Below are 26,823 nucleotides of genomic sequence, written 5' to 3' on the forward strand. Positions count from 1 at the left end.
TATAATGAATTTGCATAGGAATGGAATCTGCCCCTGGGGTCCTATTGTTTAATCCAGTCCTAATTCTTCAAATATATAAGAATGTAAGTAACTTTGTTCATTTGAACAACGAATGGGAGAGGGAGAACAGCAAGGTGTCAGATAAGTTTCTGTAAGAAAGTGGGAGATAGGGGAATTAAAGGTTAACAAGGTAGGCTGGGGACAGACCATTAGGCTTCAGGGGACTGTGTGTAACAGCAGTTCCTCTTTCCATCTCTTCCTTCCTATCTCTCTCTTTCTGCCTCATTGCTCTTGGGTACAGTTCATTGCTATCCAGTAACTCTTTCCCCAAGCCAATACCAATCTCCACCCTCACCATATCYTCCACTTTCCTCCCCTCCCTCCAGCAATCTCCATCTACTTCTTGGGACAGTGGGGAAAGAGGGCAGGACTGGGGCCAAGTCCTGCTTCAAGGAGGAGAAATGGTAGGGAAAGGAAGGTTTGGGACTAAGGAAGGAAGCAGGAGGAGAGTGCTGGGGAGGAAAAGCTTTCTGCTCCTCCTACTGCCTAAGGGAGTCAGTCACCCACCACACAACAAGGCTGTGTGTTGCTCAACTAAAGAGCTCAAGCTGTATCTCAGCTGCGTCATCAGGAGAAGGGGTGAGGGCAGATGAACACCAGTGCCCCAGTCACAGAGTGATTGCTCTGCCTTTCCTTACACTCGGTCTGCTAACTTTCCTTAGGCCTCATGCTGCCTCTGTACCACTGAGTTCAAGTTAAACAGGTTTGGTCTATGTTTCCAAACAAGGAATAAGCAGCCCCAGAAGCAAGGGATATTGAGAAAGCCTCTGAAGATAAAGCCAAAGCTCTAGAAAATGGAGATAGACCAAAAAGAAATAAGAGTCAAAAGCAGCTGAAGGGGACAATCATGCTAGTTTCAAACCACACAGAGTGTTATGCTTTTGACTTTGAAAAAGTTAAAAAAGCACATGATACCAGTCCAAAAGATAATGCAGCCATCAAAGTTTGTATGACGATGAATCTCAACTGGAAAGAGCAGCTGCAAAGAGGTTGAAAATGCTTTGGTAAAGATCTGCAATGTACAAATGTCTCTAATGAAACACCCTGCAAGTTCACACTGCTGCAGGACAAAGAGCAGGGAGATGCAACTTTTACTCACAAAGGCTTTGCAGGAACAAAATCAGAACTTTCCATCTCATTGTGCCTGAGAGCAGAAGGGAACATGAGATCATCYTATCTGGCTTGGTGTGTATCAGATGTCATTAATTTCCACTCGGTTTCTGCTACGCAGAGCATACTAACTTGAGCCATGTTAAAGCACCAAAGGTCTCAAGAGATTAAGCTGCTTTGTGCAACAGGCCTAGAGAACATGAGAGATGGAAAGAGAGAAGGATCTTGCAATGGCAAAGGCATAACTGGGAGGTGTTCAAAGGATGCTAACAAATTATATACCCTCCAGTTCGCCCAAGGTCCTTGTCAGTCTGAGGGGGAAACTGCCTTCCAAGCCCCCTTTGTGGGGTTACAGTATTCCAGCAAAAGGCTTACTGCATTTGTATATGCATTTAACCAGGTAGTTCAGATCAGTCCCAATAATAGCCTAAAGAATGTGAAAATACAAAAGGCCACCGGTTGCCAAGTAGATCAGTAAACAGCAAAGGTTTCCAATAAACTTTCACAGGTGAATGTCTGGGAAATTTTCCCTCTGAAACTTTTGCAGGAAAATGCCAGCTGTCTGATGAAAACCTTGTCATTCCGAAAGGCAAGAATATTCGCTGTTAAGCAGTATGAAGAAATAGCAAATGCTTAAATCAGTTTCTTAAAAAGAGCCCTTCTTCCATACCCTGTTCGCACACATCAGCACATGGCTCCTCTTTTGGATGCCCCCTTGTTTAGAAAAGTGTTTTGAAGATGCATTAACTTGATATGCACATTCTTCATCCCACAACACACTTCATCTTGCGCTACAGCACTGCAACTTGGGAAACTCTCCCATTACCATAAAATAGGTATCACCTTTCTGATTCAGCAGTTGGGCAGCTGACGTACAGCTACACCCTTTCAAAGATTTGGAAAAAATGATAAGTTTCTGCTTAAGTCGATACAATCCGTATACATGTCATTACTCATAGTGTAGTACTTTGTATTGTGATTGAGAAATTCAGGCTACTCTTCATATTTTTGACATTAACTGCTACCTGGAATACTTCAAAAATGCTCACCAGCTGATTCATTCATGGGAAAACTGCACCCTTGTATACGTGAAAAGTGTGCCTATTCATTAGCAGATAAACTAGCTCTTTGCAGATACTGARATCAGCCCTTCCTCAGAAGTGTTGCACTTGTTTACAAAGCTGAATTCCTCAGGACAAACAATACCTTTATTAATTACAGTGTCTAACCCAAAGCACATAGAAGTGATAGTGAAGTATGATGAATTGTGCCAATAATGTCAAATTGCACCACACCTTTGGTTTTTGCAGGTGTGGAGCAATATGCCTCAGTAATATTTATACAGGAACCTCACCACACCCTCTAGCAACTCAAAACGTTTTAAGTACTGTTAGATTATGTCAGCCAGAGTTGCTTGGCAAGGGAATGCTTGCAAATGTAGTGGTAGGATGTACATAATAGATAGCTATCTAATCTGTTTCAAAATAAAGACACGTGTGTTCTCAACCAAACCTTTAAAGAGAAAAGAAATCCAAAGGACTATTCTCTTATGAACTTAAAAACTAATTGATGGTGCAATATTTCAGGATAGTGCAAATTTACCCCACATAAAAATCTGTTATAACATAAACCAAAATCTATTATAAGCATTCTAGGTGAAGCACACAAAATACTATTTTCTGTTAGTTGCCAAGGAAGGTTAGAAAAAGCTCACAAGGTGCTCTCAATTACCGTATGACAGAAGCATCACCCAGAATAGAGTTCTCCATAACACAGAATATTTTCAGTAACTACTCACTCAGCACTCTCTGTTCCCTCTGTGTCCCTGCCCTCCATTCAGTTTTGGCCCCTCTCAATAACAGGACTGTTAAGAAACAACATTAAAATTTTAACCTTAAATCACACAGAGGTTAAAAAAGAAGGTATGTCAGACCTCCAAAGAGATTCCAGTATCCTCAGATTTCAAAACTCTTCCCTCCACCCCTTTTTTTTCTCCTGAAGTCTTTATAAAGGTTTGGGAATATTTAAAATCCTTGCATGTTTAAAATCTACTGGCCTGTTCTGACTGAGCCAAAAACATGAATAGAGTGCTCTGCTGGCTGAACTAGAAATCCTTCTCCCCCAAGTATTAACAGTGCTTATGCTGGTAAAAAAATATTTGAGATGTCAGGGAAACTGAACAGCTCTTTCTTTCAAACATCCTTTTTCTTTTGATCTACCTGAAATCTAGAATGTTTTTGAATTAAATCAGATTTCCAAGATGTAATAAATGTGTTTTGTTTTTATAAAGTCAAGAACTATACAGAGTTGATAGCTAAAATAAGTTACTGATTAACATGAAAACCAGTCATGGAAAGTTGTATGCTAAAATATTGTATGAAAGCAGAAGGTACTGTTTTTCTATGAGAAAAAACCTTTCTCTCAAGATCCTCAAAGAGTCTTTGAAGAACACTTTATAAATGTTCTGTATAGAAAGCAAGAATTTCACCTGCTCCTGAATCCCAGTTCTAATAAATAGATCAATCAACAGTGTAGAAAAGCCACAATGACTTATACTAAGTTACACTGAAAGTGGAGGGAAACAGAATGCATTTATATATAGCTGGGGTTTGGCCAAGACACTGATGTCCTTAATATTTATTCTGCCCAATGGAAACATGAATGACTACAGTGAACAAGACCACAAGTTTACCTCCCACAGGAAGGATACTAACACAAATACAAGTTTTTTGGTGTGCTGGTGTGTTAACTCAGTATAGAGTGGGAATGACAGTACCACTGCTACTGAGTCAGCAGTAGCACCTCCTATGGAACTGTGTCCCCTCTGAGGGTGATAACCCAACAGGATATTGAAAAATGTTATCACTCCATCTCACTGATTTAGCATATGTTGTCCTTGAGGCAAGTATAATTCTAGTTACTTTGTATGCTTTCTAGCTAATGCTATGCCATGCCAGAGAAGTTTAAAAAGGCAGCCTTAAAACCTTGTCCAAACACACAAGCCTCTCATTCAGTCTAATCCAGGACTTCTGTGTATGCAGAACACCCCAGCCATTTCTTATGTAGCAACAAGCAGTATTACAAGTTAGCAGATTAAATTTGTCCCTGCTTTAAAACCAGCAAATCCACAGTAATTGCTCAAAGGGATGAAGTCAACCTGGTCTATCTATCAGTTGTTCAGCTACAGGGCTAAACTTGCAAAGATGACTCAAATCATCATTTAGGCTTTGGAAATCATTTACAGGCCAATATAAACAGATTATAACTTTCCCAGGCTCAATGGAAGCAATTAGTTTCTGCAGTGAACACCTCTCCTACACTATGGTGCTCTGTGGAAAACTTAAGATTTGCATCTAATTACAGCTTTCACTGAAACATGCTTTTTTGTGTAGCTACAATTTCAAAAGACCTGGGAGGCAGGAAAACACCATCCTATTAAAGTTATGTGGTTCCTCACAAGTAGGAAAGCAACTTTAGGAAAGCTTTCWGTCCCTAAGCTATATTGCTGCAGAAGGTACACCATTGGTAAGGGGTCCCATGCAGCTTCCCCCACCACATGCTACATCGAATTTTGTGAGTACTCCCAGGGTTCCTTTCTCAGCATAGGAGCCTTTGTGCCAGACACTGCCCTACAACATCAGCCCATGTTAAAGGTGTGTTCATAAACAGCAGGGCAGAAGAAAGGTCTCAGGAGGCAGTTCATATGGAGGATACAGAGACCTTGGAAGTAGTCTTGCTCAGCATCCAGGAGGCAGTACAGGAGAAACAAGCAGCTGCTATCCTGGTGTTCAAGATTATATTATCAGCACAGCAGGGAGGTAAAGAATCAAATCAAGGACAAGGATAAGATTACACAGGCTTTGTAGTCAGAGGTGAGTGAAGATAGACAGCAAGAAGAGGGACAATAGAGAAAGGGAGATCATGGCTGTGAGGAGGATCTAGGAAGGGGATGTTTCCTTAGCCAAGGCAAGAGGAAAAAGAGGATTTGTGATAGTATCAATTTCTGGAATGGCAAATAAGGAATATATCTCTGAGGTGTTACATAGGTCAAATAGCATCTCTCAGATCAGGGAGGGAAAAGAGAGGCAAGAGAAAAAATAAGTCTAATCTAAGACCCCTACCAGGTTTTAGTGAGGTTGCCAGTGATGATAAAAGCAAAAGTCTGATGCCTGTTTCTCAACTTTCACCATCTAGTAGTGACAAAATTTTCCTGGTTGTACTTTTCTTAGAATCATCCAAGATTAATAAAATCCATTTTGCTGAAACAGAAACCTACCAGGAGTGAGAAATACTTTCTCAGTAGAAACCAAACAATAGAAAAGACACATATAAGAAGTCACTATCCTTTCTCTCATTGTCTGGTCCTCAGAAATCATTTCCATTAGAGGAATCATAAAAGAAGTAGATCAACCACTACATTTTTTTTTTAATCCTCCAAATACCAAGACAAATGTTATTTCAGGTAGTGTTGGCTCAAATTGTTGCTAGCCTGTTGCCACAGAAATGTTTATAGAAATATTTCTGCAGTCAGTTTTGTAAGGTTCTTGTGTGGTATCATTCTCACCATCACTTCACATCCTACTCCTATAAGATGATTCAGCTCTTCCATAGGGATGTTACCTTCAGGGTAAAATAAATTGCACAGTCATGAGTCATAAGAATCTATGCAGAACTGGTCASACACACTATAAATTCAGCCTACACTTCATGTAAACTGCAGAATCCTTGGAGACACACAGAGGAGCTGTTACTTCCCACACAAAACAAGGTACTGTAAYTATTTCTGGAGAATATTTATTTCATATACTCTTGGATTACGTTGCTTCATTGATAAATGATTAAAAAAAGGCAGCAGGGATCTGAATTGAAAACAACAAAGGAYTGGGAATGTATTTTACTAAGATGATCACAGAATGATCTAGAAGTGGGAGATCTTAAAAATATACAGGGAAAACAATTTATTGTACAGAGTTCTATAATTTCTAGAACTCACTGGCCTGCATGTATATCATAGCAGAGTAGGAACCACTGTGTTTGCTTAAGTTAGGTAATTTGTTCCTGTGTTCTTTAGTTCTTATATCAATCAGGTCGGTTCCTGCTTTCCAAGCTACTCAGGGCAAAAAAATCTCTTTATTCTGTGGCCATCCTATACTGACCATAAGAGCTCCTAAGCCATGCCTAGGGCTCTCAGCTACCCCTGCAATGCGAAGGAAAATGGCAGCACTTGTAGTCTACTGAATATGGAAAATTGTCCTGCAGACAAGCTGGGAAGCAGCCTGCAAACTGCAGACGATCTGGGCTAGCACCATAGGACAGGGTTTCAAGAAGTTTTTGAAAGCCAAAAAGGGAATCTAGGACACTTGGCATACAATAGTTGGAGCAATGTTTACCCAGTGCATCAGAAAGTGTGTTTTCTCCTGTCCTAAAGGAGTAGTTTGACTGTGTTTGTTCTCAGTGTATTTGCTCACTGCAATTATGAGCATTAAGAGGCTCCTGCACAAACTGGAGCATAAAAGTTGTCATAAAAGACTGTATCTGAGTATTCTCTAGTGCAGGCATCAGTGTCTAACATTATCAACTGTCACTCCAAGATGCTGTAAAGGATGGTGTCTGGTGAACAAATACAAGAAAGGTTGGAGGGAGCTTTTTCCCTAACCCAGATGATAGCTAGTGTCATCAGTGAACCAGGAGAGGCTACCTTTTAGGAGACTTTATAATACATGTCTATATGAAGAATGAGGAAGATTAGCTATGTTCTTTCCAGACTTAAGTTCTTTTTGACTCCATTACATTGTTTACATAGAATTTCACTGGACAGTTATGAATTACATGTTTTCTTTATTTAGTACAACAATGTCACCATCCTGTTTCAATGAATTTTCATTTGTTCCTCCTGGTTGTCCCTTGCGCAGGTATCTGTCTTCCTAGGTGAACTTCTGCTCAGCCTACAAATATTCACACACTATGAATAACAAACACAGCTGGCAGGAATGAACAGTCTGCAGGCACTGACAAGTCAGAACACTTTTACTTAGTTCCTTGAGATCAGACAAGAACCAAAGAAAATACTTGACACAGTCCAGATTTTGCCTTTGGACTACCTTGCATACATTATCAGCAAGTCTCAGTCATACAGAGGATTACTGTGCTCCACCGTCAACCTTCTGAAAGATGGAAGTTTTGAAAATACTTTTAGAAAGCCTCTAAATCATGAAAGAAACTTCAGAAACTGAGAGAAACTTGGACACACATAGCAATCACTATTAGTTGTTAGCTTACAGTATCTATTCTTCCTTTCTGTGCAGGTTTAGAACAATGGAAGCTGTGAATACAGCAAACACGAGCTTTGCTCTCGACTTTTTCAAACATGAGTGTCAGGAAAATGATGACAAGAATATTTTGTTCTCCCCATTGAGTATTTCATCTGCCCTGGCTACTGTGTATTTGGGAGCCAAAGGTAACACTGCAGATCAGATGGCAAAGGTGAGTCTGAGCTCCAAAATGTGGTTTTCTAAAAGGTCGATCTCTTGGATTAACATCCTCTATGCAATAAATTTGCTATGATGGATCAAAGAAAAACCGTAAGAAGGCAAATTAATCTAACCCAAACCCTACACTCACACAGGGGAGACTAATTCATCTTACCTATCGGAAGATATAGCCTATCACAGTCTACCATAGCTTCTGCAGAGGCTCCCAACAAAGAGGAGAGGTGGCAGTGGTGGCATTGCCTCCTTTTAAATTACACCAGAAGAAATAAGGGATATTTATACCAGAGCTCAGTAACTTGAGCATTCACCAGGGAATAGGAGACCAGGATTCTCCTTCTACCGTGTCACAGACAATTCTAATTTCCTTGGAGATGACCCAATGCAAAAACACTCCCCCCTGCAGCTCTTGCAGATGTTGCACTTGGCTAACATAAGTCAACATCCACAAGGTCAGAGTAGAAACACTGTTGGGGTGAAATTACAATTCCTTCTTTGGGGGTGTGTATTTTAAAGGAAAAATCACCTATTGAAATGCCTAAACTAAACCAAACCCTACTTGTGTAAATGTCATAGCTTCAATAGGTGGCAGAGAGAACAGCTCCAATGCATAATGACCTAGCTCCTGTCCTAGGAGGTGAGGCTTGTGAGCTGGCATCTGCTGTGACAGAAAAAGTTCCCCATGCTAAGGCAGTGATCTATCTACTGAGCTATAGGATTAAAGAGGGCCAGCAGAGTTGCAAAGGACGGAAAGATCTTCTGTTAAGAAGAAGGAAAAACAAAGAAAAATAAGGCATAGGTCTTTTGAAGAATTTTCCAAGTTTTGAAGTCTATACTGAAGGACATATCCCTTTGTAGCCTGGGTAAGGTGCACATGCCCAGAAGAAGGGATTTAGGGTACACAGCTGTCCCCAGTGTTTTCCTGCTGGCTGACGTATAGTAGCTCTCCATTTATACTGCTGTTTTGATGGCTTCCACCTGGAGATAACTGGCTCTTCTCACGTTTTACCTGGTCAGCCAAAGGGCTAACTCAAAGCAGACTAATTCCTCTAGAAAGGCCAGGCACCTAAGAGTTTTGCCCAGCAACCCTCAACTTAGCATGCTCAAGCCATGTTGTGCACATGGGCCTAAAAGCCTAACCTAAGATCCCATGTTCAATCAGGAAGGCACGCAAGAATAAAATTTGAGCCTGACTATCCTCTTCACCAGTCCCATGACACCATTGCAACATTTTACTGAAAGAGCACATTTTCTATCATCGTATTTATTATCACAATTTCCACTATAGGTACTTCACTTTAACAAAGCTGAAGGAGCCAGGAATGTCACTACAACCATAAAGGTGCAAGTCTATTCCAGAACAGAAGAGCGTCTATCAAATCAATGTGCCTGTTTCCAGAAGGTATTTCACCAAGTCTAGTGACCAAGCTAAGGGAACCATCACTTCCTCTCTTGCTTTTATTTTCCTTCCACATTTGCATTTGACCAGGTTTACCTTCCTCAAAAGTAGTGTACACAATTAATTGGTACAGCATCCCGAGAGACTTCCTGTAATATCTTCACCTAATGCAATACTTAAGACATGTTTCCCCTTTTTAGGCAGAATTGCAAAATTTAATCTCAAATTTGCAGAATTTAAAATTTAATGTGGCCACTCTCTGTCACTGAGTCTCTTGATCTTTTTCCTTTAGCTTTGAGGAGGGATCTCTTTTTTCATTATTACTGTTCAATAAAAAGCTATTTAACAACATATTCTTTGAACAGTCATCATCCCTATCTCAAAGAGCTAATCACAAGACCAGAGCTGCCTCCCACACATTTAGTTGCAGTATCAAGACTACAAAAACCAGAACATTAACTTGTGCAAGCTACTTATGCTTGATACATTTCAGAAATTAGTTTCCTTTTCAGTGAAAAAATTAACAAAATAAACTGACATATTGGAATTTCCTGAGGTAGACCAGTTTCTTGCAGTAACTGAGAAAAATGAAAATTATTATATTCACGAGGTATTTCTTTAACAGACTTTGACAGATATCTTTTATTAAAGTATACATAATTTAACATAGCAGAAAAGTCTGGAAAAGCAAACTGCATTCCTCTGAGTCAATAAAGGCATTTTTTTCTCGTTGACAGTCCAACTAAGATGGTGTGAAGCTCTTCTCCCTCCTCTTTACTGCCATTCTTATTTTTATGGGAGTGAGCCATTCCCCTGCAGTCTGCCCACAGAACCCCAGTGGCAGGGAGTTCTGACAAATGGGAATTTGGCTCTGCATCCCACCACCAAATACCACAATGGAAAAACTCATTTGGGAGGGGCTATGTCAACAAACCATTTACACTGCACAAATGTTCTTCATAAGTAATGCTTGTCTGAATCCTAAGAATTACAGAGCTCTGCCGGTTGAACAAAGGGACCATTCTAACTGTTTAGAAATTTCAAATCTCTGTCCATGCCTCTGATTCTGAAGTAATGATGAGATTAATACAGCACAGGTCTAAATTTTTAGTTTGCTAATTCACAGCTTGATTTCCTTGATTTGGTTTGAGAGTTCGAGTCTACATTCATTTAATCCTGTTACTTCCTCTGCAATATAAAGAATCTTCAAAATCAGAAAATAAAATTAAGAGTAAGATTTAGACATTTAGGGGCAAACTTTCAATGTAACATATTCAACTTTCATAAATGTTACGAGGAGTCACACAGCTAAGTCTTCATGTATTGTGCAACAATTACATTCTCTTGCTCTCTGGATATACTTAGTTTGGCAGTCGCCCTTTAGAAACCCTTAACTGTCTTACAAAGTTCAGGCTCTTACCACTTGTGTACTGAGGCTCATAGAGAGCCTATGCTATGTCTGCAAATTTTAATATTTTCAAATGATACTTTTAATAGCTCTCAGGTTTAGAACAGCTCTTGTGTTGCTATGTATGTAACAGATCACCTGAATATCAATACTTTACAAGGAGCTGAATGAGGGAAAAAATTAGAAATTCTGAACTATTTTACACAGCAGATGAATAACATTTTTTCCCCTTTTCTTCAAGACAGAAAATGACAAATCAAGTTATATCCATACTGGATTTAAAGCACTTAACTTTGAAATCAACCAACCAACTAAAAATTACCTGCTTAGAAGTGTCAACCAGTTATACGGAGAAAAAACACTGGCTTTCAGTACGGTAGGTAGGCCATTTACCCAGGTAACACAATGCCATTCAAATTTTATGATCTATGACAACATACCATAAAAGGTATGCATTTAAAAATTGTCATTACACATGCAAATTGTGTTGTTATTCTTAACATAAATATTTTCTGTGAGACTCTTCCTGAGTCTTCAGACACTAAAATTTTATTTTTATGGGGTRTGTATCTAATTTCAGTGTGATTTCTAAGTTTGCAGATATAGTTAACTGAAAACACTTAAGTATTTCCCACTGAAAAAATACTTTGTTCCTTTAACAAAATGCTGTGCTTGTAGTCTATATCATATTAATGATGGATTCTCTTTACTTGGCTATAGTTATTTATTGGCATTCATATTGGCAGGCAACAAACATAAGGCAGGTGTCTCTCTTGCCCTGCAGGAATACTTACAGTTAGCTAAGAAATACTACAATGCAGAGCCAGAATCAGTTGACTTTCTGGGAACAGCAAATGAAATCAGAAGAGAGATCAACTCCAAGGTTGAACACCAGACTGAAGGTAAGCTTTGGTCTGTCCTTTTCCAATTCAAAAAGATGCCATGTTAGCATTGAAAAAAAGTTTCTATATAGGTGCCCAAGGCAGGCAAATAATCCACTTCAGAAAGGTACATTAAAGCAATTTTCCTGAAGTATTCATCTACTGACAAGCCCTCATTAAAACTAGTGTCTTCAATTTAAACACGGGAAGAATATGGCTTATTCCTCTTTATCAGTCAAGGTTACTCCAGAATCCAGCCCATGTGTTTGTGGATAATTTCAAGCTAGAGGCATGCTATACCAACACTTACAATTTCCCTGGCTTATATCCGCAGAAACTAGGCCAACATTTACTCTAAAACAGTAAAGCTGCACAAATATGTAAATGTCATTCTGTTTTCTATAGGTAAAATCCGAAATCTGCTGCCTCCTGGATCCATTGACTCACTCACCAGGCTAGTCCTGGTAAACGCACTCTACTTCAAAGGAAATTGGGCAACAAAGTTTCAGGCTGAAGCTACCAGGCAAAGGCCTTTCAGAATAAATATGGTATGGGAATATACTGCCATATATCCTAGACTGGAGATGGCAAAAATAGTGAATAAGATGGGGGAGAGAAAGTCCTGTCAATCTTTAGACCTCCATAGCATGAAAGTTATTTCCTTTAAAGAATACGGTATATTTTCCTCACCATATCTTCAGTACAAAGACTGCATACACATACTAGCACTGCAGCCATAAGTAAAATTGTCAGAAACTGACTCAAACAAACGTCTAGTCTTCTCTCAAGGTGAGAAAAACAAAGATGTGAACAAAACTGTATGAAGTAGTTCTGTACATTTTCATTTTTAACCATAAGACAAATCAGAGTAGAACACAGCTTCCTATAAATAGGTATCAGTTTAGACAGCATAGATATACTAGCCTCCAACTGCCTTTCCAGAAGACTGGGGGTCCTCTATAGATCCTGTGTCCCACCTCTTAGAGCCATGAGGGTGTCTCAGACACACTGGACAACTTATGTAGTAAACAGAGTAAACCTCTACTGTGCTATTTTAACTCAGTTCTTTACTGTTCAGTCAGAGTACAAATGGCAAACATTTCATTTTATTTGTTGCAGAATACAACTAAACCAGTGCCAATGATGTTCCTGAGTGATAAATTTAATTGGTGCTATGTTGAATCAGTCCAGGCTAACATTCTCGAACTTCCATATGTCCATAATGATCTCAGCATGTTCATCCTGCTACCAAGTGACATCACCGGCCTACAAAAGGTAAAGCAACTGAAAACTCAGATCATGTGAAAAACAAGAATGTCGTTATTTACTTATTTTTTGCACATCCGAAGTAAAAGACCAGGCTGCAGTCTTGTTTCTAGGAAGGAGGGTACTGATCAAGCTCAAGGAAAAGGAAATCCCGAACTCAGTCCAACATTTTGTGAACTTGAACCTCTTGAAATTTCGACTAGACTTTTAACTCTAGCAGCTGGCACTTTTGCATTTCCTAATGTTGATCAGTCCTGGAAACAGGTACCCCAGGACCCACAAATAGCTCTTCTTCCAGCCAAACAAAAATAAGGATGTGGTGGCAAGTGTGAAAGAAAGCCAGCCCTGGTGAGATTCACTGTATCTATTGACAGACAATTTCATTCTAAAAGAAAAGCGCAAATTGGATAGCCTCCATGACTTTCCAGGATGTCCAGACCTAATGTATATGGACTCTGCCATCTTCTGTGGGACTGATCCTACAAACTTTAATAAATCATGTAACTCATCTACATTAATAGATGTTCTGTAGAAAAAAGCTCTGTTCAGTCAATGCTAAGATGTAGGGAAGACAGAAGTGTCAACAGCAAATCAGCCAGAGTACTGCTATATGACACTGCTGTTATTGTACTACAAATATTTAGCCCTGAAAATACAGCTATATTCCCTGAAAATTACTGGGAAGAGTTCAAATACTGTGTTTACCACTGTGGAGCAGTATACTCCTTTCTGGTAGAAATGATCTCCAAAGTTGTCTTTCACTGCTGTTTTTTGTATTTTTAGAGCAGCTGAAAAGTTCTCTATTTAGGAAAAGAAATAGCCCTTAGGGCACAGGTTTTTGTATACTCTATAATTTTCTGATTCTGTTTTTACTAACTGCAGCTGGAAGGAGAACTGACTTTTGAAAACTTGTCTGGATGGACCAGCCCAGAATTAATGGAGAAAACAAAAATGGAGGTTTATCTGCCCAGGTTCACGTTGGAAGAGAAATATGACCTCAAATCTACTTTGAGCAGGATGGGGATACAAGATGCCTTCATTGAAGGCCAAGCTGATTTCACACGGATGTCAGAGAACAGTGATCTCGTTTTGTCACAGGTTTTTCACAAGTGTTATGTGGAGGTCAACGAAGAAGGCACAGAAGCAGCAGCTGCCAGTTCAGGAGTTTTGGCATCACGAAGTCTTGGTGCTACTGTTATTTTTGCAGCAGATCACCCTTTCCTTTTCTTTATCAGGCACAACAAGACCAAGTGTATCCTCTTCTTGGGAAGGTTCTGCTCCCCCTAGAAACTCAGCTATTACTAAACAAGCCCTTGCAACAACAATAACAAACAAAATACACATCACAAAGAGTATCTAAATAGTTTGGACTGTTTTTCTTCATTTTTCTGCACCTTTGATACATTTCTGTATGTTAGAAGAGAGCACATATTAAAAATAGCCTAGAATTCAAGTCTCTGGCTTATTTTCCTGGCCAAAGAACCTGAAAATGGTAATACTACACTATAAACACCAAACTATGCACTGAAGGACATTGATGCCTCTTTGCAGAGCTTTCAGAACCAGAACTGCCACAATGAAGGAAGACTAGGCTTAGTTCCCAAACTTAAAACAACACACTTGCTTTGGCCCACAAGAAGTTATGAAACAGGAATAATTCCTTCCTACAGAACAYTGCTACATCTGCATTGGTTTCAACCCATCAACCTGGTCATCTGGCCATCTCACCCATACTCTTGTCAGATTTACACCAACTTCATAGACAGGCACAGCCAGTAATGAAATAACTTGTAAATTCCTGTGCGTTCCTGATTCTGTTGCTTCTTCCACCCTTGGAAGTTTTCAAGACTCAGCTAAACAAAGCTGCAACTGACCTTATCTACTGATGGTCCTGCTTCAAGCAGGAGGTTGGCCTCTGGAGGTCCCTTTTAACCAACAAGTCTACGATTCTCTTTCTTGTTCCTCTGTTGTCAAATACAACACCCATTCTGCCTTTCCACCTCCCCTTTTCACCCTCTGTAGCATCCTTGCATCTCAACTAGCAAATAAATTTAGCTCGCTTGCTCTCAACATACTTCTTTGGGACTTGGAGTCTCTCTGGTTTCTGTTTTACCACTGCCTAACCATCCAGCAGACCTTTCTCCTACCCTGCTTTCTTGATGACTCCACTCATCTTACTAAAACCACTGCTTGTTCAATTTCTGGCATTTCTTCATTGCCTTACACAACACTGATTTCTGCCACTTTTCAGAATACTTGACCCATTCTGTTCCTGTAATCAGGTTTGCAGCGAGGTCCTTAGCACATAGCACAGCATATACTTCCCTTCTTCCATCCCCCCTCCCCTGACCCCAGGTTCTTACAACTTTTGCTACTGCCTCCTCCTTCTCCTGTTACCCAACTGCAGCCCCCCTCTCTTCTCTTCTGGGATAGTACCAGTGACAAGCATTGGGCTATGTTTCTCCCTTGGTTGTATTATTTCACTCTATCTTTGCTTGAGCCCTCCCAGTGAGGTTGTTTTAGTCCTTGCCCTCCCTCACCACATGCAAGTACTGTGCACCAACTCAGTGTTTGGCATTATTTCTCTAAGTATTTCCCACCATGGTTGCAATGAGATTTCTTCACCAGCAGATTGGGTGTCCAGCCATTATCCTGAATGCTCCCTCCTGACCTTGCTTCTGCTCATGCTTCTAGCAGTCTTCAGTTTTAAGCTGGACTTGAATTCAGTCACTGGGCTCTTCCTGTTTCACACTCATGTGCCTCATTCAGAACTAAGGAGTCACAGCCATGCAAAGCTGGAGAATCAGGCCTACATTATTTGCTTATGTCTAGAAACCAAAATCATGTGTCCTAGTTCTGTGACTTTTTCATTAGATTCATGTATTTTTAACAACAGACTAGTTGTCTCCACAATACCAAAAGACCTTTGGAATGGATGAATCCTACCCAAGAAGTGGACTACTGTGGTGTTACAATAGAACTGAGATTATAATTCATATTGTCCTTTTGAAATGTCTAAGACTAAAAAGTGACCATCATGTCAACAGGGAGGGCAAACTTGCATAAGATCTTTTGGGGATTTAGTAGAGATGAGCTTCGGGTAGGCGGGAACAGCCTGGATATAGGGGAGAAGGAAAGGGAGGTGCAAGCTGTACTATATTTCTAAATTTATTCATTGCTTAACGCACAGACAGAGGACCTGACTAAGGACAAGAGTTAAGTCTTCTCTCTCACAGGATCAGAGGTAAATATTTAAATCAATTTAAGTAAGTTTTCTGATGCTTTTGTAAAAGTGATCTGTGGCTATATGACTGCATAGATACATTATAATATATCAATGTTATAGTGCAATTGCTGTTCTTGTCTCATGTTTTTCTGGATGTCAACCCTTAGAGAAAATGAACCTGTGAGACTACAGAAAACTGCTAGTTCAGGGCAGAATTAATCACAGGAAGAAACATTTTTTTTTAGGGCAGTAACTGCCACACTAATTAAAATCTTAATTTGATAAAGGAGTCCTATACTCCAGGTGAAGCAAGGCTCTTTTCATTCTGCAAAGGCATAGCACTGCACATTATCAAGTCTGGAACTCAGAGGGTTATTCATTGGGGGGAAAACAGAGAGATTTCCATCATGATGTTCTTTTAGTCATATTCTCCAAAGAAAGGAATCAAATATGTGGTACAGATTTGGGTACTCATTGACAGCACACTGTCAGAAAAACTGTAGTGATTTTGGCAACCAAACATGCCATAAATACACATAGACTTTCAGAGATCCCCCAGCAATTTCCACAACTCCATTACATAGATATCAATCTTTGTTTACATAATAATAATAATAATAATAATAATAAATATTTTCTGGTCTCCATAGCAGAGAAGACTGAGAATCAACATCAGGCAGATCCTACTGAGCAGATATCTTAAAGAAATCTGGAATACTCACAACCTCAAGGAATCTGCCAGTTTCTGAGAAAAATAAAATTGCCAGAACATAAAGAAGAGGTTGTAGCTAGACACCACTAATAAAACTCTAGCTCTCTAAAAGCAAATAGCATCTTTGCTATACACAGTATTAGATGGAATGGCCAGGGAAAATAAAAGAGCCTGAGAAATATGTTATATTTTGTTATGTTATATATATGTTATATTTTAAATAATTATATTTTTAGAATTGGTGCACAATTCTATACAGATCCAAAATGAGGTAGTAGGAAATTCAGATATTCTGCAGTGCCATGTWCTAAAATTGCAGAGATATTTAAATTCCCCTGGGAACATTATTTTGAGAAATCATTGGTTAAGGAAGAAATAGAAGAAAATATGCAGTTTAGGAATCTGCATGTTTTTGAAAACCAAAGGCAGAAAGAAACCCAAAGAAAACTGCAGCTGCACACAAGAGAATCCATCTAGAATTATAAGGACATATTAGGTAGACAACAAAAACTTAAAAGAAACTGCTGATCCTAACAGGTGGCAAACAGTATCTCTCTGGAAGAGAAAACATACAGCTAGGCTATTAGCTTTAGTGGATGCCCAGGCAGCATATTGTACATGCAACATTTTTCACTGGTATGCACTGCATCCACCATTTTTAACACTCAAGTTGTAGAATTTTGTTTGTTGCCTCTTTCCAGGCTGTAGCAATGGAGCTGCTCTCAGCATCAGTTGGCAACTTTACAGTTGATCTTTTCAACAAGTTGAATGAGACCAATAAAGGCAAAAACATTTTCTTTTCTCCTTGGAGCATCTCAACTGCTCTGGCCTTGATGTACCTGGGTGCAAAAGGTAACACAGCAACGGAGATGGCAGAGGTAGGTTGCTCTGTAAAGCATGTACCCTGATACAATGCCTGGTTCCTGTATTGGCTGCAAAATCTACYGTGTTAAATAGAAAAAAACTTGCCACCACAGTGACAGGGAAAAAAGGCAGACGAGAGAACATAACAAGTGAACAGCAAGTTTTATTTATTTCATAGCAGGTCCCACCTTCCTTCAGTAGGAGAAAGCATCCTGTGGTTATCACACACTCTGAGCACATTGAGCTTCTCTGAACCTGACTTTTTAAAAATTATTCTACATCTTCTAATTTATCCTATGATCCTGCCACAGATGGGATGTTTCCTTTGAGAAAGGGGCTCTCAGGTAGCAAACAGCTGGTGTCAGCAGCTCCTGACTCAATTAGCAAGAGGCTTGCAGATCCCAGCACTATCTCCTGCACCCTCCCTCGCTCCCCTGGCAAGAATGCATCTTTCTATCTTGACTTACACTTTCCTAAACATCTCCCTGACAAACCAGAAGGAAAACAAGAATGGCATACCTCCCAAGGGCTCTGGTGTCTCCACGTTTCTCGACCCAGTCCCTACTCTAATGCTGCACTGCCACAGACACATTGCAGGAAGATGCAAAGTGAAGGAACCAAGGCTTCAGCTGGGAGATCTCAAGATTAGAAGTGCACRTGACTACATAACCGACATCTAGACAGTTAACTACCAAGAAGCACTTTCCCCAGCTCGCTGGACTCTTGTGCTTCCCATCAGGAAAAAGCCGAGGTGGCACATTTCAACTGCCAGCAAGCAACCAGTGGCCCCTAATCAGCTGAGGAAGTACTTGTCAACCCAAACCTTCCCACCAGACAGCTTCAGGCAGTGTATCTGCCTCTAGCCTTGGAAAGAAAAGCACATTGCAGCAGGTGAAAGCATCCAGACAAAAGTAGCTGTGGTGCTCAGCACTGCCCAGCACTCCCCTCTGGGTCACCACACTCCTGTTCAGAAGCCTTTATACATTTGCCCTGGGGAGAACCATTTGGGTTTGCACACATGCATTGCTATTACTGAGAGCAACAGCTATGGAAGGGAGTTCGGCCTTGCAGCATGTAGACTGGAGTGCTGCGTTGAATTAGCCACTTAAGCAACAACTAGCACAATGAGTTATCACAAGGAGCAAAACAAGACAGGGACAACACTAAAGGCCCACTTGATCCCCATTTGGTTTTAAAGCATACAAGTTCTTTTATGCCTGTTTCTTACCTTTGGAAAATCTGCTTGCAGGTTCTTCATTTCACTCAAGCTGCAGGTGCTGAAGGCTCTTCTGTGGCCAGACCTTCTCGGGGAAGACCAAAGAGAAGAAAAATGGTATCTGTTAGAATTAAAATCCCAAGAGAAAGAATCTTTGGGAACAAAATGCTCAGACACAGCTTTAGGAGTCCAGTATTTCTTGTCTGCATCACTCTATATATTTGAAGTAAAAAATCCAAAATCACAGCAAGTTCAGGTTCAGTTCCCTTCACACACTCAAACCCAAAGGACATGTTAATGGGATAGTTTGGAAGGTTTGCTATATGGCRAATCAGTTAATCCAGTGATAAACAGAGCCCTGCAAACTGCAGTGATGGTAGACTTGGAAAATTGAAAAGTAAGGGAGAGGAATCCAACTCCCTCCTCATCTGCATCACTTAGCATGTTTTGAAAACTTCATGCAAAAATGCAATTGCTAAATATATGGAATGGTGTCTCTTTCCAAGGATCCTGAGTACAAGCAAGCTGAAGACATCCACTCTGGCTTCAAAGAGCTCCTGGCTGACATCAACAAACCCAGAAATACCTACTCACTGAAAAGCGCTAACCAAATCTTCGTGGAAAAAACCTACCCATTAGCGCCTGTAAGTTGAATAGTTTTATCACAGAGAGGAGCAAAAAAGTTTTAAAACATATTTCTCATTTTAATTGCTTGTCATTAATAGAAGCTCTCCTTGAATACAGTTTTCCCCTGCAAATGAAGAGCTCTGGATTCCAGTGATAAAGTTCACTGGAAAATACCAGTTGGTCTGCCCACAGTATTTAAGGATGTGTTCCCCTTTAACTGCAATGTAGGAATTCCTTTTAATGCAATTTAGCTTTACTATTGGAACCCTCAAGATACACAGTTGTAAATGAGACATGAAAATAAGCACATCCATTGGATGTGCACAGTCTTCTTCCCTTTTCCAAATAAATGTTGGAACAAGGGCAGGGAATTTTCTGTTATTGTGTTATTTCTTAACTATCAGCTCAGCCCAGTGCAGAGTGAAATGTTAAATCCTGCAGTTTTCCATGCTATGGGAGGCTCAGGAGCTAAGAACTTCCCTTTCGGACTGAAAAATACAGTATAGTACAGAACTTTCTTTTGTATGACATTTTTCAGAGGTACTTACAGTTCAGTAAGAACTACTACAATGCAGAGCCACAGAAGGTTAACTTTAGGACAGCATCAGAACAAGCCAAAAAGGAAATCAACACCTGGGTTGAAAAACAAACTGAGGGTAAGCTGAGCTCAACCCCAACATCTTTTCTCTCTTATTAACTCAGTCTGCTGTTTCTTTTGGGCAGGTGGCCTTGTTTCCACAAGTGTTAATGCAGCAGCCAGGTCCTGAAGGACCTGATGGTGGAAACTGGGGAGATGGGCAGCAGGAGGAGGGAGAAAGAGCAGCACTTGGACAGCTTCAAATACCTGATCCAGAACTCAGTGAGTTCCCTGGGAAAATTCCCATCAACTCTACTGAGCTCTGCATCAGCTGCCCCTCAAACAGGACTGCCACCCTGGTACTGCAYCCACATACCACAGGCATAGCAGAGAGAGGGGAGAAACACCTCAAGCTATCATCTTGGGTGCTCACACTCCAAGGCGGGTGGGAATGCCTACCTAACTGTACCATCCTACATAGGCCAGAGGTGCAGACCTCTTTTCACCTGGCATAACCAGCTGGCAGGGGAACTATCTAGCTTTCTTCTTCCAACTGGTTGCCATGAAGGTGTGACATTTTTTCACAAAGTAGTCAATTCCTGTCAGCCAGCCAGAAGAACTGGACAGGAAACAGCTTTAGAAACAGTAAACAGACCAATTCATTTGTGCCAGGGAAGCAATTCAGGGAGTTATGTACTGAAGCATGGATCTTTTTACTAGGGAGTTGAATTGAGGGAAAGCCCAGCTGAAACATGCCATGCACTGACATATATATACATATACTAAGATAAAACCTGACTCTTCTGATTCCAAAAGGCAAAATCAAGAATTTGGTGAATTCACGAGATGTGACAAGCTCCACCATGTTGGTCCTGATAAATGCTATTTACTTCAAGGCAGAGTGGGAAGAGAAATTTCAGGCAGAAAACACAGATCTGCAACCCTTCCGACTGAGCAAGGTAAGCTTCTCTGACATCCTTCTACAGTGAACAGCCTGGTGACAGCAGCCACTGCTGAAATCTTTCCATTTCATAAGTATTTTAGTTATCCCTGTGGTAACTAGACTCTCTGTGAAAAGCTAGTTACTATAAAGTGTGTCAGTGGTCAGCTCACCAATAACATTTATGCAACTATATGATAGCATGACTTGTGACTGCTGGTCACTAAACACTCATAAATTTTAGAAAAAAACATTAAGATGCTGCTCAGGTAAATGTTAACCAGCTCCAGCTAACAGCTACAGTTTCCAAAAGCACTAGAGTGACTTCAGACCTTTTTTGTAAAATGGTGCTAGAGGGATAGATTGTAAAAATATGATTTGGGGAGTCCATGCTCCATGGACAATCAAAAATACTTCAGGAACAACATGCCATGTCATAGTTGAGTACAGTACTCAGACTTCTGTACTGCCCAGTCTGACTAAGCATGAACGTACCATCTCAGAAGAGATGTAAATGTACCATCCAGAAGAGATGTAAATGAATTTACACCATAAGAGCTCTGTACAATTTCCACCCAACTGAAACTTCTGCCTTCTGAATAGCACTTATACATTGGCTGTTACCTGAATGAAGGGAAGGATATACTAAGAGATGTTACATACTCCTGCAGAGGTGACTACCTACCAGAAATTCCCCTCATTGTCCCTTTGCAGACATTAGTGTTATCTTCTGCCAAGAACTGTGAGGTACAGAGCCATCAGCCAGTTGCTTTTTATTGCCAGAGAGAGAGGATCACAGAAAAACTGTGCAAAATGCTCTCATGTTCTTAAACCATAGCTGGTTTTCTGCCATAGTGTTGAAAGTTCATATCCCATACCCACTCCATCCTCCAAATCCTTGCAGACTTTTCTAACTCTCTTCTTCCCTCCTCTGTGGGTTGCTATGCATGCTCTGGGAAGAAAAGAAAATCAGGCTGTTCAGGCCATAACAAATTGGTCTGGGACAAACACTCAGATAAGCAATATTTTCTGCTCAAGAAAAGCTCTGGAAAAAAAATGACAAACTACTATTATAAAAGCTGCTTCCAAAAGTTTCCTCTCTTTCTACTGCCCTGAGTCGTCTTCATCCTTCATTTCAAGGAATAATTTCTTACTGCTTCTAAGTCAATAAATAAATAATTCACAGAACAAGACCAAGCCTGTGAAGATGATGTTTATGAGACATACATTTCCAATTCTCATCATGGAAACAATGAGTTTCAAAATGATTGAGTTGCCATATTTGAAACGCGAACTCAGTATGTTCATCCTCCTTCCCGATGACATCAAAGACAGTACTACAGGTCTCGAACAGGTAAAAATATATATATAACTTTCTCTTTGCTACATCCAAGACAAATTCCATATTTCTTTAAATGATGTATTYCCACACACAACATTGTAAATACCTAAACTGAAAGGTGCATCTTCAGCATATATATACCTTCTGGTGAGTAGTATGAGGACTAGCAAAGTTGACTTATTTTCCCAGCCAAACCACAAATGGTACAGTGTTATAGGGTTAGCACCAGCACCACCTTTTGCTCACATATTAACAGTGTCCAAAACTGAAATTTATTCCCACAGCCAATAGGAGAACTGTGTTCAAAATTTCATGAAATTTTTTGTCCAATGCCAGCTGTGTCCTAAGAACAGAGAAACAGAATATAAGGGGGCGAGATGAGGGAGAAAAATCCTTGCAGGAGTAATATGGGTGGTTTGACTACAGATATATCCTCTTGGCTTGATGAAATTTTGACAATATTAAAAGAATGAGTCATCAGGAGGAGACTGAGAGAAAGGAATTTACTGTCACATGGAACTGTAGAGTTGGCTGTTTTTTGACAGTTCCCCTGGACAGATAATCTACTTGCAAATGAATGGTCTGAGGCAAATTTGTTCATTTTGTATTGCTACCTAGTCACTAAAAAAAAAAAGAAATAAAGAAATGAGAGACTGGAGATCATATCTCCTCCTCTTGGCTGTGGGTTTTAATCTCCTCCACTAGCTGAATTAATTCCCTTTAAAACCTACCTAATTTTGTTCCTGACATCCTAAGAAGGTTTGTCCATATTGCATACCCTTAGTTTGGTAAGAATGGAACACACTCAGCACTGTGCATAATCAGATGCTTAGCTCTGCAACAGCCCAATGCTTGTCACCCAATCCTACATGAACTGCAAGAGATAAATGTCCCTTCTCTGCACATTCAGGAGGGACAATACTGCACAAGTAGTCAAAGCCTCTTCCTGAGATAATGTGTGTGGAACGGATACCTCTTCTCTCTGACCTGGAATTTTGTTCACCCTCTCGTTCTGATACTGTTGGCTTCCAAACACATACATCTATCGTCTCAAAAACTAGAATTTGGTGAGACTGCAGTTGCTACAATAGTAGGATCTGCCATTGTAGTTACTAAAATTGCAAGGTTGCTAAATTCTTGGATCTGTCGTGTCAAGCATACCATTCATTGCTCTCCTCCATTTGATATGAGTTGAACCCTGGTGGCACAGTGCCCAGGAAGGAGAGTTGCAGTGACAGATCTTGCTGGAAGCAGCTTCTTTTAAAATTTCCAAGGAAATATGTGAAATAGCTGGTTCTATGGAACTGGACCAAACCATCTGCCAGACACCCAGGAATCTCCCAGCAATTTTGTTCACATTGAGAGAAAAGAAACATTCCCGCTCAAGACTGAATCAAAAGAGAGGAAAGAACTACTTCAGGGGCTGGCAGCTAAGGGCAGTTAAGTGCCCTGTCTTTCTTTTGCAATGAATGTAGCAGAGGTGCTACTCAAAACCTTGCAGCAGTAAGTCTCACGCTTGTTGCAAACCAAGCTTTTGATCATCAGTAATACCAATTTATATTTCATGCTTTCAGTTAAGTGTTAAATTCATCTTTTAACTTTTTTCTTTGTAATTATTAAATCCCTCCTCTTTCTTAAACTGTAGCTGGAAAGAGAACTGACATATGAGAAGCTGTCTGAATGGTCTGATTCCAAGAAGATGACAGAAACTGTTGTGGATCTGTACCTGCCTAAGTTCAAAGTGGAGGAGAAATATGACCTCAGAGATACTCTGAGCAACATGGGAATGAAAAGTGCCTTCAGCAGTAACGCTGATTTCAGTGGAATTGCTGAGAAGGGTGGTTTGGTGATCTCCAATGTTTTACACAAGTCTTTTGTTGCAGTTGATGAGAAAGGCACTGAGGCAGCAGCTGCTACGGCTATATTTGTAGAACTAAGTTCACCTCTCACGGAGGCTCTGAAATTTAAGGTTGACCACCCTTTCCACTTCTTCATCAGACACAACAAATCCAAGAGCATCCTCTTTTTTGGCAGAGTCTGCTCCCCCCTAGAATGAGTTATTCCTTACTCCCAGACAGCACCCAAAGTTCTTTGTTCTATGGGAGAATGTAAACTGCAGCCTTAAAAGCTCAGCCTTAAATCATGTAGCCATAGGTACTGAAAATATATATCCTTATGTCTTTGCCCCCCATGTATGGCATCACACAGAGATGACCCCATGTCTCAAAAGCCGTCACTGTACTGCCCCTTTCCACTGTTCTGATGAGATGGTCCGTCACAGAAGCAGAGAGCAGAATTTTGCTCTCCTGCATCAAATCTGCTCTTCTGGCTTGTTATTTGAGAGTGAGGTGGAGGCATAAAGACTCTCTGCACACAAGCCATCAGCTAGCCCCAGGTCTGCAACTGAATTAAGGGAAGTGCAGTCCATCCTCTTAAATCTCCCAGAGAGGAAAAAATCCCAGAAAGGAAAAAACTTATCAAAATCCATATGCTCTCTTCCTCAATGGGAAAACTATATTTGAACTGCAATTGTTTCCTTATGTTCCTTTCAAATTTAAAGTCTTTTGGAAATTACCAAACTTTAATATAAATTCAGAATCATCTCAAAATGCCACTTATCTCCCTCTGACTCCCCTATATACACAGACACATGGCATTCATTCTCTGCTGCCCTTGCAGCTTCATACAAAATTGAGGCAGCAAGGGGAAAATGATCCAGCCCATGATGTTCACTTGCTGACTTCTGATCACCTTGAAAGATTCAGTATACTGGTATGACCTCACAACTAATGGTTCATCTCTGTCTGATGCACAGCCACTTGTCATCATGAGCTGCTAAGAATTTTTTTTTTTGGAGAGGTGGTACAGACCCTTCACACCCATTTTGTCCTCATTTCCCTAATCTGTATAGGTTAAGACTGCTAAAAGTTAAGTGAGCAAAATTGCTAGGAAATCTACCAGCAAAATGCTTTCTTGCTGACCCTTATAGATATTCAATCCAAAATCTCAGTATACAAATCTGCTGCTTCTTTTTAATTTGACCTAATTATACCTGTTTCCTGGCTAGTATCTGCACATTTTCCTTGCTACCTGTATCACTGTTCACAGTAAGATTTGTAATTTAGGAGTGCATCTCAGCAAAGATAGTCATAGTGTTGACAGGAACACCCATGGGATTTGGACAGATGCTTTACTTCATAATTTTGCTGTGATCTGCATTCAATCCAATAAATGAAATTTGAAGTTGTGTTTGTGCTATTCAAGACACCTGGTTCTCTTAGGGCATCCTGTAAGCTGCATGGCTGATGCAGGTTTCCATTCCTGCCATTCCAAATCAAGAGCCACATCACACCAACTGACAAGGAGCCAAGGCACTCTAACACACCAGTGTCTTGTTTCCATCAGACTCCAAACAGCATATGCTGTCTTAGACATTTACTAAACATACCAATTAAATTATACTCTGTGATGAGCAAGTTTTTGCTCACTGAGTTGAGGCATTTGAACTTTTCTTTCCATTTAAGCATTCAATATGCCATTTTGAACCAGTGCTTACTGCACTGCTGGCCTCCCTAGGAGCTACTGAGAAGGCTTACTTTCCTGTCACAACACATTAGAAATACAAAGTCTGACTAGAGCCTGCAGTCCAGAAGAGTGGCTTCCAACAAAGCCTTTTCCCCCTGCACAATAATGAACAAGAAATGCTGTATTGGCAACATCAGTCCTTTGACTTTTCCACTGACTTAAGTTCCTGATACAGGTGACAGAGGAGCCAATGAGAAGAGGTGCTCTGCTGGATCTTGTACTTAGAAACAAGGAAGGGCTGGTTGGAGACATGAAGGTTGGGGGCAATCTTGGCTGCAGTGACCATGAGATGGTGGAGTTCAGGATCCTGAGAGGAGGGAGCAGGGCAAAGAGCAGGATCACAACCGAGGACTTCAGAAGAGCAGACTTTGGCCTCTTCAAGGACCTGCTTGGAAGAATCTCATGGGATAGGGTCCTAGAAGGAATAGGGGTCCAAGAGAGCTGGTTGATATTTAAGGATCACTTCCTTCAAGCTCAAGAACGATACATCCCAATGAGCAAGAAGTCAAGCAAAGGGGGCAGGAGACTGGCATGGGTGAACAAGGAGCTCCTGGCAAAACTCAAACAGAAGAAGAAAGTGTACAGAAAGTGGAAGCAGGGACAGGCCACTTGGAAGGAATATAGGGATGTTGTCTGAGTATGCAGGGACGGGACTAGGAAGGCCAAGGCCTATCTGGAGTTTAATCTAGTGAGGGATATCAAGGACAAAAAGAAGGGCTTCTCTAAATACATCAGTAACAAAAGGAAGACTAGGGGAAATATGGTCCGGCTGCTGAATGGGGCGCAGGGGCCCTGGTGACAAAAGATACAGAGAAGGCAGAGATACTGACTGCCTTCTTTGTTTCAGTCTTTACTGTTAAGACCAGCCCTCTGGAATCCCAGGCCCTGGAGACCAGGCAGAAAGTCTGGAGAAAGGAAGACTTTACCTTGCAGGAGGAAGATCAGGTTAGGGATCACTTAAGCAAACTGGACATACACTAGTCATGGGCCCTGATGGGATACACCCATGAGTGCTGAGGGAGCTGTCTGATGTCATTTCAAGGCCAATCTCAATCATCTTTGAGAGATCACGGTGATCACGAGAGGTGCCTGAGGAGGGGAAGAAGGTTAATGTCACTCCAA

General features: G+C 40.6%; 2 protein-coding genes across 2 annotated transcripts; both read left to right on the top strand.

The window, feature by feature from the left end:
• Nucleotides 1-7,485: 7,485 nt before the first annotated feature.
• Nucleotides 7,486-13,899, top strand: LOC112971350 (serpin B10-like). The gene is made up of 7 exons (XM_026076711.1): nucleotides 7,486-7,653; nucleotides 8,947-9,060; nucleotides 10,707-10,841; nucleotides 11,250-11,367; nucleotides 11,752-11,894; nucleotides 12,466-12,621; nucleotides 13,495-13,899. Exons 1-7 carry the CDS (start codon nucleotides 7,486-7,488, stop codon nucleotides 13,897-13,899), a joined length of 1,239 nt encoding a protein of 412 aa, XP_025932496.1.
• Nucleotides 13,900-15,761: 1,862 nt separating this feature from the next.
• LOC112971349 (heterochromatin-associated protein MENT-like) lies at nucleotides 15,762-25,365 on the top strand. Its single transcript, XM_026076710.1, has 8 exons — nucleotides 15,762-15,856; nucleotides 17,252-17,428; nucleotides 18,664-18,747; nucleotides 19,137-19,274; nucleotides 19,796-19,913; nucleotides 20,651-20,793; nucleotides 21,961-22,128; nucleotides 23,762-25,365. The coding sequence occupies exons 2-8, from the start codon at nucleotides 17,261-17,263 to the stop codon at nucleotides 24,170-24,172; spliced, it is 1,230 nt and encodes a 409-aa protein (XP_025932495.1). The 5' UTR covers nucleotides 15,762-15,856; nucleotides 17,252-17,260; the 3' UTR covers nucleotides 24,173-25,365.
• The last annotated feature ends 1,458 nt before the right edge of the window (nucleotides 25,366-26,823 follow it).

The sequence above is a fragment of the Apteryx rowi genome, unplaced genomic scaffold (assembly GCF_003343035.1).
Source record: "Apteryx rowi isolate R43461 unplaced genomic scaffold, aptRow1 scaffold_437, whole genome shotgun sequence".
Taxonomy (NCBI): Eukaryota; Metazoa; Chordata; class Aves; order Apterygiformes; family Apterygidae; genus Apteryx; species Apteryx rowi.

Excerpts from the sequence above, each read along its gene's own strand:
- LOC112971350 (XM_026076711.1), top strand. The coding sequence starts at position 7,486 with ATGGAAGCTGTGAATACAGCAAACACGAGCTTTGCTCTCGACTTTTTC. Across the intron at positions 9,061-10,706 it reads AATGTGCCTGTTTCCAGAAG|ACAGAAAATGACAAATCAAG; the intron begins GTATTTCACCAA and ends CTTTTCTTCAAG. Across the intron at positions 12,622-13,494 it reads ACATCACCGGCCTACAAAAG|CTGGAAGGAGAACTGACTTT; the intron begins GTAAAGCAACTG and ends TACTAACTGCAG.
- LOC112971349 (XM_026076710.1), top strand. The coding sequence starts at position 17,261 with ATGGAGCTGCTCTCAGCATCAGTTGGCAACTTTACAGTTGATCTTTTC. Across the intron at positions 19,275-19,795 it reads AAACCTACCCATTAGCGCCT|AGGTACTTACAGTTCAGTAA; the intron begins GTAAGTTGAATA and ends GACATTTTTCAG. Across the intron at positions 19,914-20,650 it reads GGTTGAAAAACAAACTGAGG|GCAAAATCAAGAATTTGGTG; the intron begins GTAAGCTGAGCT and ends TGATTCCAAAAG.